Below are 18,000 nucleotides of genomic sequence, written 5' to 3'. Positions count from 1 at the left end.
AAGACGTGCATATTCTGAGCTTCGGGAGGAAATTCAACGCAAAAGGGTCACCTTTGCGTTCCCTTTAGCACGCGATTCTTCAAGTACAGTATACACTAAAGGAGCACCAGATGAGCTTCAGAGCGGGTGCTGCGTTTTGTTACCTCCTTTGAGTGAGGATGCAGTGTGCACACCTCCTGTACATGGCGAGAGTTTTTAAGTTGAAGAGAAGCGGGGAAAAGCCCTTTCTTCAAATGCGTTAAGTATCCTCGAGCTCCGGGACACAAAGAAACGCCAGTCTTCGGCGCTAATCCCGCAGTTCCTCGGCCTCCCTTGCGAAGTATCTGTCCGCACCCCGCGCCTCGTAGCAGGGTTGTTGCAGCGGAAGGTTCTTGAAACTTTTAAAGGGATACTACAACGAAATTTCGGTGCTCATTTTTTTGGTCTATATGTGTTCAAAAGAGCAGTATCACATGGAACATACCAATATCTTGTTAAAAAAGTCTCGAAAAGGAATTTTAAAACGAATTAAACGATTAGCAAAGAGCACCTGGTGGATGTCGCTAACGCCTCGTTTGTAATGCTCGTCTAGGAACCTTGACAGCTAGTGACGGAGGTTGTCTCGTCTTCGGCCACGACGAGAGAAGAGGGGCAGGAGGAACTCCCCGCTTCCCGAGAATGCCTTTTGTGTGTCGCAGAAGTCGCTATTGTCCCCCTAGAAAATTATAGAAGATTAGTCCGTCACTCAAAATTCGTACAAAAGCAGCCGCTTCGGTGGCTGGAACGACTAGGCCATCCTCTCGACGTCAGCCGCGCCGTAGCTTTGCTCGTCTTGAGACGACCTACGTCACGATTGCGTTGGATGTCACGTGGTCTCCGCTGGGCCTTCTCTGAGCGCTTGCCAGGGTGGGCCGTTTATAACGAAAAATACAGCCACCAGGATCAAAATACAAACGTGCGATTGTCATTTACGGATATTGTGGGTCATATTCAACCTATTTTTTAACACGACGGGAATATTTCAGATTTCGTTGAAGTATCCCTTTAAGGGGTTCCCGGACCCTCCAAACCACCCCCTCCCCCCTGCCTATGCCGCATGCTTTCCCCTCTTCGCTAGTATCAGCTGATCCTACATCTTATCTCCTTTTGTGCAGGAATGTTTGTTGATAAGCAAACTTACCACTAAAAGTAAAAGTAATTTGTAATTTGAGTAGAAGCTACTCGGGAAAAGTAATTAAAGTAAACTACTAATTACCGAAATAATAATGTAACTGAAAGTTACTAAACTACTCAGAAAAGTAGTTAAAGTACAGAAACTTGAGTAGAGTAGTTCCACTACGTACAATTCTGCAATAGCATCGCTACGTCCTCCATTTGTAACATTCATTTTTTTTTCTCGTTGTTTTGAAAGCGTTTGCAGCTGTTGAAGTCTTCTTGAAGCGTCTCCACGGAGTCCTCTCTCCTGCCTCAAATGTTTTCTTCCCTGTTTTTATTTCTCTTTTTCTTTTATTTTATTTTTGTTTTCACAGTCGCGTTGTGTGGCCGGCGGAATTCGCGGCGCAGGTGTTTAACAGCCCATCAACTCTCTTCCAACGTGGCACCCTTCACTTCCTTTCAAGGCTAAATCAGAGTTAGCTTCAGTAAGAATGCTATTCTGCATTAATAAAACATCGGAATGATATGCAATGTGAGACGTGCTAAATGAATGACAAATGTATAAAGAATTTCCCTACTTTGCTGAGATCCTCTCATATGAAGAGAGGGCCAACAAAGCTGCCACCCAATTGCTAACATCTTTGGTGACGTTTTTTGTTGTTGTTACATTTTCCTGACACACTATGTTGCTACCACTCTTTTCTGGTACGTTTTTATATTATTTCTTTTCTGGCGCCTTTTTTTTTTGGCCTTACGCTAAGGCATGACCAACGCAACCAAGGAAGGTCGCTGGAGGATTCCTGTATGAAGCTACTGATTGCAAAACATAATGTCGAAGAGCCAAATTCACAGCCATTCCATCTTTGCGCCACTTCAGCCAATGTTTAAAATCGGTGTGGCCAGTTACCTGACGCTTTATATGAAAATGCAGAAAATGGAACTTCCCTCCTCCACAGATGTCAACAAAGTCCGCAACAGAGCGAAACAATATCTCGCAGAAGCTTCCTCACGCTATATCTAAAGCTCACGAAGTTGCATTTTCGTAGCGTAACGATCGCCAGTACATAGACCCTTTTCAAAAGCCCATCGAGCAACATTGGTGGTCGCCATCGCTTAGACACGAAGCGCACAATTGGGTCCGAGTCCTCGCCGTGAGCACTAGTGTCCAATACTTGCTCAGAATATGTAAGAGCGAGCCATAGCGACCAGGCTTTGACGCGGAATTTTCAAAAACAGTCTATCGTTCCCGCTCCGCACTAAGAACCAAAATGGCGGCGCCCACAAGAAAATTTGAGAATGGAGTGCCGGTGCATAGCCTCGTATGTGCTGACAAAGCCTGGCAGATCGCCACGAGAAGCAGCCGCCAAAATGGAAAAGGTGGAGCGGCACGCAACGGACCAGAGGAGAGCCACGTGACTGGCGCCCCGCTGCGGCGAGACGCCGAAACACACTTTTCCCGAGCGAACAAGTGTGTTTCGGGTCCTCGCAGCTGCAAAAGCTGTGCGATGACATCCAAGCTACCCGAGAAATGGCTCTTGATGCTTTGTGCTACCAGATCCTCGCGCTCCAAATCTGCAATCGGGCACTATATGGCTCCGTCGTCGAACTGCCAAGCTTTCTGAGTACAGAGGAGGCTTTGGCCGGTGCTCTAAGCGCGGCTTATTTGTTGGTTCTAGTTCACTGTCGTACACGTTATTAAAAAAAAAGTATTAGATTATTGTTACAATTGCGCTCGGTTAAAATGTATTCAATTAGATTGCTCGATTACTTGAGAAGAAAATGTAACTGGCCGCGCAACTTGGAAGAGTAACCGTTACTCTTCCGATTACTGGAGATTTTCAAAAGGGCAGATTTCTCTGCAGACTTGAAAACGGGTTCTTTCCGCCCAACGTTTGGATTGGAATCGCCAATTTACGACCTACTCATCTTCTTATTCCACCAACTTTGGAAAACCATCTTCCTGTCGGAGAACTTGGTTCGAGAATTCCTTGGTAGGAAACTCGTAAAAACGGCGCCATTATAGGAATGGTAGGGGAAAATTCTAATGGTTACATGTAATTTTTGTACTTCCAAAAGCAATCAGATTACTCTTTCGATTACTTCCTAGTAAAAGTATTCAAATGATTACAAAATAATTCCAAAATGTAATCGATTACAAGTTAGTTGATTACTTGTAGTGAGCACCGTACAGGTCTACTCTAGGTCAGTGTTGTAGGCGTTACCGAAAAAAAATGCGTTACTGACTTACGTTAGTTCGATATAAAAGGAACGCGTTACGGTTACCGCTTAAAAGTAACGCACGCAACTTTTGAGCTACTTTTTTTTTTAATGATGAATTAACAAATTTTACTGTGCTGACGGTACTGGTATAGCATAAGAACAAAAGTTAACGAAACGTTATGTTCATGCGGAAAGTGAATATGTAGTTACTTCGTCTTCTTTACAATTTCACCTAATACTTGCGAGAAAAACGCAAAGAAAATTGCGAAAAACTAAAAATTTACATGGCTCGGCGCCTAAAAACACGAGTAAAATTGAAGTGTAATTCGTTAAGCCTTGGTAAGAAGTAAAGTGTACCGAAACTACATTACCCGTTACTGTTTTCAAAAAAGTAAGGAGTACGCTACTACGTTACCGAAAAGAGTAACGCGCCACCGGTAACGCCGTTACTTGTAACACGTTACTGCCAACATTGCTCTATAGGTGTAGCCACACAAGGGCTCCCGATTTCTCGAGCAGCTGAGCGTGGCTGACCCGACTTATCTTCGGCCAGGCCGGCGCGAACACATCCCAGTGTTCGCGCCGGCATTCACGGAATGCATATCAGTAAGGGGTCCCTTTTCCACCTGACACTGAACGCGTGTCTAACGGCGGTGCAATAGCGCCGATGAGGAGGCAAGGCATTCCACTGACTCAGAATTCGCGAGGATAAGGGGACTCGCGTTTAAACCCGGCCTTGTTGGGAGGGCGTTGCTGTCTCGCACGACAATGAACCCTCTACTCTGGATGATTATGTCATTCAAAGACGGTTTCTACTCAAATAAATAGACAATCAGTTTTTGTGCATTCCAGAATTCTACGGAACAAGCTACCCAGTGACGTTGCTGACATTGATTCAATTTCCGCTTTTGTAAATTTCCTAGATATTCCTTTTCAGTGCTAAATTGATTTGACGTGGTATAATTAAAACTCCGCGTCTTCAAAGCTTTTCTTTTTTAGGGGGTATTTTCTTTTTTAATTTGTTCCCGAATTTGTGAAAAAATATTATATGCTCTGCAAACACGAAACCTTATGTGTAGTGTATTGTTCAGGTGTCAATCTATGAATGTGTGTAATAAATTTTATGAGTCAACATTGCTTCGTCAAATTTTGACAAACAAAAGTTCTCGGCGTGTGCGGCTGAATATGCTGTGTAAAGGGAGGACGTGCACACGAATTGTTGAATTGTTTCAGTGAAACATGCGCATTTGCACTCGAATAATGAATAATTAATAACTCGAATAAAATACACGGCACAACGGAAGCGAGACATCGGCGTTTTTTGTTTTTTTAATTGTTTGCTATGTTTGGTAATGTTGATGACAAAATATTATCACCTATGTTGGATGATACGCAAAAGTACACCGAATTACACTATAGTGATTGACAGGGAGAGAAAGGGAGGGAGGAGTTTCGGGAGTCCGGCGGAAGGTTCCAACCTTTGATGGCGCTTCGGCGCCTCCTGAGCCTGGAGCGTGTACGCGCGCATTTTAAGCACGTTGGAAGGCAACTGGCGAGTCCCGGGATCCGAGCGTCAGACTCTTTCAGCAGTGAAAGATAAATCGGGACGGGCGGCAGCGCTTGTTCGGACTAAATGTACAGCGGTCTGCGCACTGCGTACACACGGCCCACTCTATTGACGAGGGCTCGGGAAATACATCGACGTTTGGCTCATAGGTTTTCTTTTCAATCCTCTCGGGAGATTCCGCTTTCTTTCTCCAATACAAGTTAAAAGTTTATTCTGCGCGGAAATTCGTCGTCAGACGCAATGTTAAGGCGACACGTGTTCTCAGTTGGATACCGCGTGCAACCGCGGCCGCGTTTGAAAACTGGTCTCGAACTGACCAACCAATCAATCAATCAATCAATCAACTATTAGATTAAAAATAATGACATTAGAGTTCCCTGATTCCACAAATGTGGCCTCTAATGTTCTTTCAGGGACACTGATTATATAAAATCAAAAAGAGAAAAGAAAAATAAACGATGACCGTGGAGAGTTCGGCCGCCGTTTTATACATCCCGAATTTAAAAAAAAAATGTTCACAATTATATGCTTAATCAGTCACTACTCAGCTGCAACACTATAAATTTATCATCCTTCCCATATCATAGTTAGTTATCCCGCTTCAAACGCTCGTGAAACCGCGTCACAATAAGTGGGACAAACATATCACGCAAATGCCTGGCGTGAAATGTTTGTCCCACTTATTGTAAAGCGGTTTCACGAGCGTTTGAAGCGGGGGTACATTGCAACAACCGCAAGAACGACGGATGTACTACCAATTTTTTGGTTAATTAGCCTTTCCGTTCGATTAAAATATTTACCCATCGTTCGCAGCTCTCCTCTTACGCCTATGTTTTTCTTGGGTGCATTTTCCTTTTCCACCCTATTATTAGAGAGCCACACAAATCCGTGCAACGATACAAAATACGGCAAATCCTACGCCGTTCTCAGACGCCGTTCCACGAACACAGCGACTGCCCTGCGACTCTGCATAATATGCACCGATTAGTGCCTAGCGAAGACAGGAAGGACGCCCTTGCACGCACACAATGAAACCAGCGTGCAATAGCTTTCCCACTGTGTCCAGTGCCATCGGCGTTCCCTCGCCGTCGTTGACAATAATCGCGATTGAAGTCACAATAAGCTTGCCGAGAAACCACATCGTCGAGCGACCGCAGAGACGACCTCGCGCATGAACAATACGCGCGCGCTGTCGCAGCTCCCTCCGCGCGCTGCCCTAACTGGGCTACGCAAACACGGCGCGGCCGAGTCGACACAGAATGTCGCCGATCCACGAGAATTAACTAACGACGTAACAGAGTTCCCGAGGCGACGCTGTGTTTGAAAGTGAATACGGGACCCTGACACGCGACGATCTTATCGATACTGCAGAAAAGGGTCCACTCGGCTCTGCACAGCTCGTTCGGACCAGACGAAATCCCATTAGGAAAAGAACAAGGTCGCGGAATGACAAGGGGACCCGGTCCGGCTCCAATGTCGGCGTCTCCTCGAACGACCACAAAGGCCGGCCGCCCGAAGAGCGCGATAGCGTCTCGGTTTATAGCTCCGGGTCGGCCACCAAACGACGTTTCGTCTGGCTGATTAGCCGATTGGGATGCACGCGCGGCAGCATGGGCTCGTCTCGAGTTGAATCGACCACCGCCGAGTATGGGAACCGAGCGTCATCTTTGATTTCTGATCGACAGACATGGGGGCGCGCGGACGTGCACTTTGTGTGCCGATTGCCCCGTTCAACTAATCGAGCAAAAAAACCCATAAAAGTACGTCGACGCGATCGGAGAAAAAAGTGCGTGTGACCACTGACCACCGACAGAATGAAGACGGCAGGGTGTGTCTTCCGAACGCCCGGCCTCACACAGCACGTGCTCCGTGCCTTCCGCCGTGCTTCGGTTTCGCACGCGCGCGCTCGAAGTGCTCGAGAGGCCAAAGCGCCGTCAAAGGTAGGAAGCAGGATGGTAGGATGGAGGCAGGAAGACTGAAGCACCTTCCTCTCACCTCGTCAATAATTATGGTACACACAACAGACGAATGGAGACAAGGAGAAAATCCACGAAAAATGGATATAATTCCCGACTACACATTTTCGCCGCCAACGAGTTTGCGCAGCAAGCGTCCTATTATTGTAAAGTCCAAGTCCTACTGAAACGACAAAGAGAAACAACGGACACCGACAGGTCTGAAGCGCGTGCAGCATGCACGCGTCGGTATAGCTTCAGCAGGTATGCAATCGGGCTTGTACTTCACGAGTACCAGAAGATTGCCAGCCTGCCAAAGGCACCTTCGCGCGCATGCTGCATGCACGCGCTAGAAGTTCGTCGGTGTAGGTTATTTCCGCTTGTCCCTCTAGCGGGACGCGGACATTAGTTCCATCCGAATAAACAAGTGAGAATCTTGCAGACAGCTAGATACAGTCTCCGGCAATATGAAAGACCCACTCGGAGCACGTGGCCGAGGCGGTGGCTGGCGGGGGCGCTGCGAGCGCTCCGGGCAGTTCCACTCTGCTTCGAGGGGAGCACGCTCCCTCGGGGCTAAGCTAAAGCGAAACGCGCTTATCAGTTTGTGCTGAGCCCCGAGTGAGCGTCCTCCCCTCGAAGCAGAATGGAATCGCCCGGAGCGCTCGCAGCGCCCCCGCCAGCCACCGCCTTGGCCACGCGCTCCCAGTGGGTCTTTCATATTGCCGGAGACTGTACATAAAAACAATCGTGTGTTGACCTCAAATTGACACCGGAGAAGGAAAAATAAAAGATTTACAACCAAGGACAAGGACATCGTACCAACAACCAAGGCAAAAAAAAAGAGAATTCTTTTTCATTTCGTTATTGTTTCCTTTTTTTAAAGAGGATCATTGAATATGTGTGTTTCTTAGGCTGCGTTTAGATGGGTGCGACAGTAGCGCATTGAATTGAGAGGGCTAATCAAGAGCGTCCAGACCCCCTGCTTGTTCCCTTTCTACCCAATCAGTATCGCCGTATCTCGATTCGATGCGGTCTCATCCATGTATACGTGGCATTAGTTTTAAGCCCCTTCGAGTGCTGAGCTTTTTCGCCGCGCCGATGGCAATGAACCTTTACAATGCGAAGTTCCCGAAAGCATAGAAACCCAGTTTGGAACATACGAAATCTCGGTTTTTTAAGGGTACTCGGAACTGCTAGCGACTCAACTACGTACCGTTGCCCCATTGCCGAAACGCCGATACAATAGCCGGCCGCTCAACATTCACTCAATCGCAGGATTAGTCAAACCGCCTCTCCCGGTCCGGCTACAGATTAGGATGTCGTAACTTACCACGTGAAACCCAGTTGGAGGGGTAGCCACTAGGATAGTCCCAGGGCCCTCAAAACTGTCGGGAAACCAAGTGGCACCGCCAAAACTTCAAAGAAAAGGAATAAATACAAACTATTTTTGCTTTATTAGGCAGTTTTCGAATAGGAAACACCAAAGCTTTGGGTTCCCTTTTAAACTGCTTGAGGCGTCGCACAGCGCATGCGCAAAGTCACGCCCTAAACTGTTTCGGGGACCCAAAACATGGGGGCCCCCCTGTCCTAGAACTCCCGTGTTTCGCTCATTGCGCTTCTTTTGCACCATTCAAGCAGGCGCCAACTTTTCCACTGCTGTGACAAAAAGGACCAACAAAATGCGTCGTTTCGGTTAGCTTTCGCTTTTTATGGCATGGATGGTTAATAACAAGGTCATAAAAAAAAACGACACTAGAGCACGCGAGTTTGCAATTAAGCTAAAAACGGGCAACATTGCGTGTACTCGCGATGCCTGCATGCATGGAGCAATTTATGAACATTTCTTTTAAAGATTAAAGTGTCCAGGTTTCCCGAAAACTTAATCTCGTAACTTGTTGTGTGCAGGCCCCGGCAAAGGCACCGGCGCGAAAGCCTGACTTCCGAAAACGTCTTGTATGCGCGAGCGCTCGAGCGAACAACGATTTTTCCCGGCTACACGGTCTCGCACCAGTGCCTTCGCTAACGCTAAACGAAAATTCCTCGTTGAAAACAAAAATTAATCTTCTTTAGATAATTTTTCTAATGAACATTCTAGATAGCACACATCTTATAAGGGGCACCTAATTTCTTATGTGATCATATATGTTTACATATTTGCAACGTTTCTTTTGTAACCACTGAATGATTGTTATTGTCGAATTGGGTGTTGCTTAACAAGTGAATTTTATACTTGGGCGTGAATTTCGTTGTTGACTGTGTTATTTGAATGCTTCATGTTTTACTTACATTTATCCATCATTTGTGTCTACATGTTGAAAATTTCTGTATACTGCCATGTCTCGCACACAAATGTTCGCTTTAGCGAGCAGGATTGTATGAGAGTTTTTTTCTGTAATCAAATAAACTTATCTTAACCGTATTTTTGTCTTTTTTATTCTTTTTACTAGTTTTATGAGACAAAATGTGGATAAGATAAATATATTTTTTTTTTACTTTACACATGTCTCGAACAAGGGATGACCCTTTACGTGCTTGTACCTTTCGAATTAACAAGATGTATTCCAAAACCACAGTGTCGTCATCGAGTTGTGTGTGTGTTGTAAATTAATATCAGAGAAGACATTCGATGGTCATATGTCATCTCATTCAGCTTAATCCATTGAGGCTGCGGTCCCACGGCAGCCATCTTGAACAAGGCGTTAGTTCAACCAATAGATGGCGACACGCACCCGTGAGGTGGCAGAAATATTGGTTCACGGTGGGATGGTTCGAGCACCATCACGTTCCCCTCGTGGCCTTGCCCGCGCCGCTGCCAGCTGTGCACAGCTGGCTCAATAGCGCGGCCCAGCAAACTCATGTATGCGAGAATGTCAGGCTGATATAGGGACGATTGTTGGGCTAGTTGGTTTTGGAATTTGGAATACATTTTAGCGCTCAAAATACAGGGACAAAGAGGCGAGAAACAGACAGCACAGTGCGCTACTAACAACTGATTTTATTACGTGAAACGACACTTTTATACCATCCGAGTTTCTGATTTTGCTCCACCACTAGCCAACCCGGTGCCAGGCCGCGTCATTGAGGAACGCACGCTCCTTGTCCAGTAAATCAATTGAGGCCACGCTGACACATGCTGCACCACCCTTCCTAATCTCATCTGCCTCGATTATCTCCCTCGCAGTTTTTTCCTTGTGCCGTGCCAGAATCTTGCTCTCGGAAAACAACGGCATACACTTGCACCTTTCACAATGATCAGACAGATGACCGTCCCGATAATTTCCTACTTTAAGTTTGTGCTCCCTCAGCCTATCATTAACACACCTACCTGTCTGACCTATATACTTGTTTCCGCATGATAAGGGGATCTGATATACTACTCCCTCCGCACATTCAACGAAGGGATCCCTGTGTTTTACCGCGCAGCCAGAAGGGGCCTTACAAAAAGGATCTGTCATCCTACATAATCTACTAAGTTTGTTTGGTGCGGAAAACACTACTTTCACGTTTGATCTATTGGCCACCTTTTTCAAGCAATTCACAATACGGCGCATGGCTTGAAAAAGGTGGCCAATAGATCAAACGTGAAAGTAGTGTTTTCCGCACCAAACAAACTTAGTAGATTATGTAGGATGACAGATCCTTTTTGTAAGGCCCCTTCTGGCTGCGCGGTAAAACACAGGGATCCCTTCGTTGAATGTGCGGAGGGAGTAGTATATCAGATCCCCTTATCATGCGGAAACAAGTATATAGGTCAGACAGGTAGGTGTGTTAATGATAGGCTGAGGGAGCACAAACTTAAAGTAGGAAATTATCTGGACGGTCATCTGTCTGATCATTGTGAAAGGTGCAAGTGTATGCCGTTGTTTTCCGAGAGCAAGATTCTGGCACGGCACAAGGAAAAAACTGTGAGGGAGATAATCGAGGCAGATGAGATTAGAAAGGGTGGTGCAGCATGTGTCAGCGTGGCCTCAATTGATTTACTGGACAAGGAGCGTGCGTTCCTCAATGACGCGGCCTGGCACCGGGTTGGCTAGTGGTGGAGCAAAATCAGAAACTCGGATGGTGTAAAAGTGTCGTTTCACGTAATAAAATCAGTTGTTAGTAGCGCACTGTGCTGTCTGTTTCTCGCCTCTTTGTCCCTGTATTTTGAGCGCTAAAATGTATTCCAAACTGATATAGGGACATGCGGTTCGGCGGTTGCCACGGGCTTCCGAAAATAATTCTTACCAAGAAGAACCCAATCGATGATTGACGTGTCAATATTCTCTGTGAAAAATTATTCTGCAGAAATGCGAGCTCAGTAGACTCAATCTTCCAAGAAACCAGTGGAAGCGGACGTCTAGTAAACTGCTTCGCGGTTTACGGTACTTACCTCGCAATTATAATGACTACTGAAAAGTGACATCACGAAATATTGTGTTTCACGGGATCCGGAAGATGTTGTAAGGGTTGTTACGTTATAGGTTCCCAGAAAACAAACGCCGTTGTTTGGGGTTGGTTGGTGTGCCGGTACTTCCGAATATTTTTGGAAGTACCGACACACATTATGTTGTAAGTACAGCTTAGGAGGAATATGATGAAAAGCATCAGTATAAATAGGAAGACGTTTATTTTCAATGAAGACGTTATGATTGAGCGACGTTTAGCGACAGACAGTGATGAGCGTTCGGGAATTCATAAGTTCAAATGATTACTAACTATGGTCACGCGAACAATGAAGACCTGTTTTGTCGAGAGATGGAGTTGCGGTGATGACCTGATATCGGACGACTCGTGGAAGACGAACAAGCGAGTTTCTTTTCAGCGAATGGTAAGCGTCAAGTGTCAAGCACAGCACGTCGCTACCTACGTTGTTGACGTTTCGAGCGCTTACCGCTTTCGACAAAAGTGTTGGCACCTGGGCTAACTTTGCAGAAAGACTCCAAGTCTTCCTCGAGTCCAGCGGCATCGTGAACAGAAACTGAAAACGATCCACTATTGAGTCGGTGGGTGGCGAAACGTATCCGTATCTGCGGAGTCATGGACGATGCGTACTCTAATGGAATGCAAGTTTACACAATGCATGCCACGACGTCCAAACAAGTCGTTGACCGTTCTACGCTCTCGTTTCACTACTTTTGGCCTACCGAAAAACCTTTTCTGTGATAACGCGCCGAATCTTCTTTCAAATAAAATAAACAAGTTTTCGAGAAAAATAAAAACGGCATCAGGCACCTCATTAGTGCACCCTACCATCCTGCAAATAGCAGGCAAGCAGAACAGATGGTGTGTGAAACGAAGAAAGCCCTCTTGAAGCTTACGGAAGAAGCAGTTCAAGAAAGAATCGCCAAGTTCTTGTTCCGGCAGCACGCGTCGGTCTCATCTTCCACGAGAAAAACACCCGCCGAAGCAATGTTCGGCGGACGAAGAGCCACGCCCCTCGATCTCATGACACTATGGCCTACGAACGAAGATCGAGAGATTCCCAGATCGGGAGTAATGACAGTTTATTCAATTGGACAACTCGTCTACGTGAGAAATTTCAGCGGAAGTCCGGTCTTCCATGTAAAACTTGAGTAGAAAAGACTATGTTGTTTGACCAGAAGGTGTCATCCCTCTGAATAAGTTGGATATCAATGCCCTTGAGTGTAAATATAACTAAATCACAAAACTCTCTTTGTGTATTGTGTAACTGCCTTTGTATTTAGTAGCAGAAGCTTTGGCGGTGATTTGGACCTTTGACACCAGGCTCCTTTTTCTTATTTTTTGCCTCATACTCTTTTGCGGTTTCGGTAGGCTATAAGAATCTTTTGAAACGGGGACACTTTACCTCAACGGGGCCATTTGTTCCAAGCAGTCCATCAGGGGACGCTGCTAGAAATCTCTCCCTCGTATTAATGAATCAGTTACACTTTCGCACCGTGCAGTTTCCATGTTCCACGTACAGTTGTAAAGCAGCATGCTCATTGATTCTACCATATTCTGCTGCGGGTGAAGAAATGTGAACATGATTGTAAACCTGAGACTGGGGCAGGAAGAGAACACAACAGAAGGTAGTAAAAGAGGAGGCAACGTCTCAACCAGTCTCAGGTTTACAATCATGTTCAACTTGCACCAGCTCGCCTGCACTCTGACTATTTTTTCGTTGAAGAAATGTCTTTGCGTACACGATACTTGAAACAAGTCTGGCACGATACGTTTTGGTTCGATACCCACTAATGTCGTCGTCAATATAGAGCAGGGGTCTCAAAAGTCAAAGTGAACGTCTTAGTGATTTATACAGCGTAAGGTCGGTCTGCCAGTAGGGGCGACACTGGTTTACACTGTAGATGAGCAATTTCGCCAGCGCAGTACGACTGCTAACCTGGGGTCTTTAACGTGCTCACGCAGTAGTGACACACGACAGCACGTCAGTACGATGCTCATCCAGGTCGAAACGGGCAGGGGCGGGGCTCGAACATAGGATCCCTGGGTTCTGCAGCGCGAGCTTTCGCTCCACGCGCGTCGAGCTGGGTGTACGCTTTAGCCCACTCGACCACCGATCCCCCAGCAGGGGTCTCAAACTCATTTGAGCGTGGGGGCCAGATAGCCCACGCCCCGAAATATTGAGGGCCAACGTAAGTCAGAAAGGGGGGGGGGGGGGGGGGGGGGGCAGTTGATATATTTTAGGACAAAAAAAATATATAACAGCGATGGTGCTTCACGTCGCGAAGCAGCCAAATCTTTCAGCAACACCCAGAGATTTCATAAAAACGGGATCTCGTGCTATCGCTTTTTTTTTTTAATAGCCGTTTTGCCAGTACCGTCTTTAGTTTTGATTTTCTCATACAACTACCTTGGTTTGTGCCTAGTGTTATTACAAGATTTAAAATACCACCATTCCGCCAAGGTTCTGGAATTTTTAATCGAACCAGAATCCAAACACACACCGGTTACCCTGTCGCTCAGATCACTGGGAAATTATCCGAGTTCGTCTCGAAAGAAAATCTTTTCACGCGGTAGTCTTTGCTTTCTTTGACAATTTGTATTGCAAAAAAAAACAAAAACAAAAAAACTTGTCTTAATGGTATGGAAGTCGCCCGTTTCTCGGGACAACTCTTTCCGATATCGCATGCAACTTACCCATCCCAATTATAGGCGAAAATAAGTACCCTCGAATGTGTCCCGTTCCTCAACTGCCCAATCGCCGTATTTCCATCCCTACCTGGAATTGCTGCAACCGTCGCAAAATGAGACACTGTAGAAGCGGGTTGAGCACAGTGGACGCGATTAGCTATAGGAAACAGTGACGCGGGTGGACATGGCAATGTCCGCCCTCGTCTTTATCTCCTTGACGGATGGCATTCGCACAAACGCTAGGAGAAAGATTGGGGAAAAAAACTATCGGAATTTACGCGTAGCAAAAGAGCACCGAAACTATACAAAGGGCTAGCCGTGATTGCCAATCCACTAAAACACTGCCACGGCTGAGTGTGTCGAAATACATCACATTGAGAGCCCACTCGACTATTTTTACAGCCAGACATTTATTTCTATGTGTTTCGCCCTATCTTTTTTTTTTTCGTTTTCTTACCTTTCTATTTATCCCGACGTAACAGGGTTTCCACATTTCCTATTCTGGGACCCCCATCCGTTCTAATCAAAGGCGCAAGCCCCGATCAAACCATCAGCCTTTTTATAAGGCGGCTCGCACGTACACCCTCTTTTTACGCAAGATCAATTTGATGACGCCAGCGTTTCGATTTTTGTTGTAGTAGTTTTTACAGTATGTAAAATGCTCACGTTAAAAAAAAAACAAAAAAATTGTTCTAAATCGACTGGAAAACGAGCGCGAAAAACTTTAGACTCAAAAAAGAACCGATCGCGAGCGGTACGTTTGCGTGTATCAAGCATTGGTCTTTTCCTTTATTATTATTATGTATTTTTTTTTTGTATGTAAAGAACCTTTGAGGTTGCATTCGAGCACGCAGCCTCGCTCTACAACATTTACTGTCCCGGAAATTATTAAACAACCGGGGCCCGATGCGCGGGCGCCCGGATATCAATTATTCATTCCTCGCCTTTAAAGAACTCTCGACTTCCCCCGGCTGCCGGGCACGGAAACGCGCGCAGAAACCGGCCGAATATCGCACGAAATGCTCACCTCCATTCCTGCGCGCCAAAGCTGCCGCCAAAGACGTTAGAACGACTGTCTACATCCACAGTGCTGCGTAGAAGACCGCCGGCTCATCGTAGTGACCGACGACCTCTTCCTCCCCGGTGCATCATTGGTGCCGCCCACACGCCAGCAGTGGAGTCCCCGCCGATCACCAAATCACCCTCACACCGCGATCACCACTGATCACAACCACATATGGAATTCATACCGTCGCTCGTTTCGCGCACTCGAACACACATACGCAGGCGCACGAAAGACGCAGCACGCCCACTGAGACAACACGCACAAAAACCACGGAGCGGACTGGCTTCGGATATGTCGAACGTGACGGGACAATTTCTTTGCGTTTCTTTTTTTCTCGCGATCTCGGCTGGCGCTTTGGAACAGCCCTTCTGGACGAAGCAGGGGCTCCAGCTGTTTGTGGCTGGCAGCGCGCCGAGACGCAGTCCCTGTGCCCGACGGAGCTGAACGTCGATCGGATCTGTCGTCCGCCGACCGAGCGGGGGTCTCGCGCTCGGCCATTCCGAGAGATGGCGCCACGATAGAAGAGCGCTAATGCAGCCGTCGAGGCGCGGTATGCAAGCCCCATCTGGCGGATGCAACGGGAAGTGTTTCGCGATAAATGGGGATTTGGCAAAGGGCGCGCGTTTTAAACGCCCCATTATACCCGAGACTCGTATATATCAGCAAGGGGACGTGTCGCGATGTATGGTGGCTTTTCTAATAGAGAGGAAGGTAGCGTGATTGTAATTTTGGTTTTTCCCAGGATGTTTTGGCCACCATAACATTATAGTTGGCACCATAACAAAGACGATTTAGAAAGTTTGCGGTATCGGGCAGAAGTAAAATTTAAGTTGTAAATCGGTGCTGTCTTTACTCCTACCTGTCCTCTGTCTTTCGCGCTGTTCTTCTTTACATCAACTAGAATGACGCAGGACTTCCCGTCCTGCGTCATTCTGCGGAATGACGCAGGACGGGAAGGACGTGTCCGCCTGCGCTCCGCAAAAAGACGTATGTGGCTCGTGCGAGGCTCGCTTCTACGCGAAGCAGCAGTTTCTTGTCTGCTCGGCAGGTTGCAATCGCCGTTTTCATTGTAAGTGCTTGAACGTCACCCATGAAGAGTACAATTTCTACATGAAGAGTGGCACGAGCGCTTTCAAGTGCTCGAGCTGCACCCGAAGGAGTAGTGCGTCACCGAGGAATGACGCCGCTGCTGGTATCGGAGGTGTGGTTCCCGCTCCTGTGGCGTTCGTCGAACCATCGAATGTGACGCTCGATGACGGCTCCGTTCCGCCCGCTCTGCTACGCCTCATCGAAAGCCTGTCAAGCAAATTGGACATCGTTACGGCAGAACTCAAGTGCCTTAGGGCGGACAACAACAGCCTTCGCTCCGAAGGGCTTCATCTCCGTAAAAGTGTCCATGAACGAATGCCTCTTCCGTCTTCTTCATCAACCATGTACGCGTCCGTCGCAGCGCTGCCGCCTGCTGCACCAACGTCAGTGTTGAGACCTCGAGCTGCAGATTCGCTTCTCAACGCAGTTCCAGGGACGAATCTGGGTGGGGCTGGCTTGGAATCGAGTCCCTCAAAGGGTGCGAGAGCTGCGGGTGAGAAGGACGCTGTGGACGACGGCTACACAACGGTGGGGCCCCGGCGGCGAACCAAGCCGTCAGCTGGAACGGCTAAACCAAGTAAGGTGACCGCTGTCCCTCGGAAGAATCGTCGTTTGGCACTTTTTGTATCTAGGCTAGATCCGGATACGAGCGTGGACGATGTTCTTGCACTTATCGAACCTCTTCTAGCGGGGAGGCAGGTCCTGTGTTCAAAAATGTTTACACGATTTGACACATACTCTTCGTTCCACATCTCGGGTGACGAGTCAGTTTTCGACGCAATTAACAAATCCGAGGTGTGGCCTGAAGGTAGCATTTTTCATCAGTTCTTTGGTCGACTGGACAAGTCTCGTGTTCATACTGATGACGGAGTAGAAAACGTTCATGACGCACAAACTTAGCGTGTTTTAGCAGAATGTACGAGGCCTGAGGACTAAGGCCGACGAGTTTTTGTACAATTCAACTAATTCAAGTCATGATATTATATGTATTACTGAAACCTGGCTTTGTGATGGTATATCAGTCTCTAGTTACTTTAACCCCAGCTACACGGTCTATCGGAGGGATAGAGACTACTTGAGTACGGGGCAAACGATGGGAGGGGGCGTTTTAATTGCAACTAAAGTTTCCGTGGCATCGCATAGGCGGTTTGATCTTGAAACTTATTCAGAATGTGTTTGGATCGAGATTAAGGCAAGTGACGGATTTAATTACCTGATAGGAACGTACTATTTTCCCCCGTTATTTGATGAAACCACTTTTATTGAACATTTTGAATCTCTCGGAGAGCAAATCGATTTTGACAAGTTTCGTGTTCAGATATACGGAGATTTTAATCTTCCGGGTGTAGAGTGGTTATTGCAAGCTTTAAACAATAATACGTTAACAGCTAGAAAGGCCTTTTCTTTGTTGTCTTTTATTAACTTGAGTGGTCTAGAACAATTAAATTCAATACCGAATTGCGCAGGTAATATCTTAGATCTCGTTCTTTCAAATGTCCACATTCTAAGCTTATGTCTGGCTTCCGATCCTTTGGTACAAGTTGACAAGTTTCATCCACCTTTAATAGTCCAGTTATCTCTTCCGTGGAAGTCGCGGATATCGTCAAAGCCATTAGCTTACAGTTTTTTAAAAGGAGATTACCTTGGCTTGTATAAATATATTGAAACTTTCGACTGGTCTAACGTTCTCGCCATGTCTGATGTCGATCGTGCTACCGAGACTCTAACGACAATTGTAAAAGATGCCATCGACACTTTTGTACCGAAGCGTTCAACAAGGCCATCCAAATATCCTGAATGGTTTTCCAGGGATTTAAAATGTTATTTGGTCAAGAAAGAACATTTCCACCGTCTTTATAAAAAATGCGGCTTTT

General features: G+C 46.6%; 1 protein-coding gene across 2 annotated transcripts in view; it reads right to left on the bottom strand.

Annotated features, from left to right (window-relative positions):
* The window catches only part of LOC8038022 (spermatogenesis-associated protein 13), a 256,862-nt gene that overhangs the window by 223,775 nt on the left and 15,087 nt on the right, over window positions 1–18,000 (bottom strand). Inside the window, exon 1 of one of the 2 annotated variants that reach the window (XM_029973469.4) lies at window positions 14,999–15,496. The exons of the other annotated variant lie outside the window; for it this stretch is intronic. Coding sequence (XP_029829329.3) covers window positions 14,999–15,004 — 6 coding nt within the window. The 5' untranslated portion in view covers window positions 15,005–15,496. Of the gene's footprint in view, window positions 1–14,998; window positions 15,497–18,000 lie in introns of those variants that run through there. 2 annotated transcript variants of the gene reach the window in all.

The sequence above is a fragment of the Ixodes scapularis genome, unplaced genomic scaffold (assembly GCF_016920785.2).
Source record: "Ixodes scapularis isolate PalLabHiFi unplaced genomic scaffold, ASM1692078v2 PGA_scaffold44__24_contigs__length_19508400, whole genome shotgun sequence".
In the NCBI taxonomy this organism is placed as follows: Eukaryota; Metazoa; Arthropoda; class Arachnida; order Ixodida; family Ixodidae; genus Ixodes; species Ixodes scapularis.
Note: the sequence above shows the minus strand (reverse complement) of the source record. Positions and strands in the feature narration are given on the sequence as shown.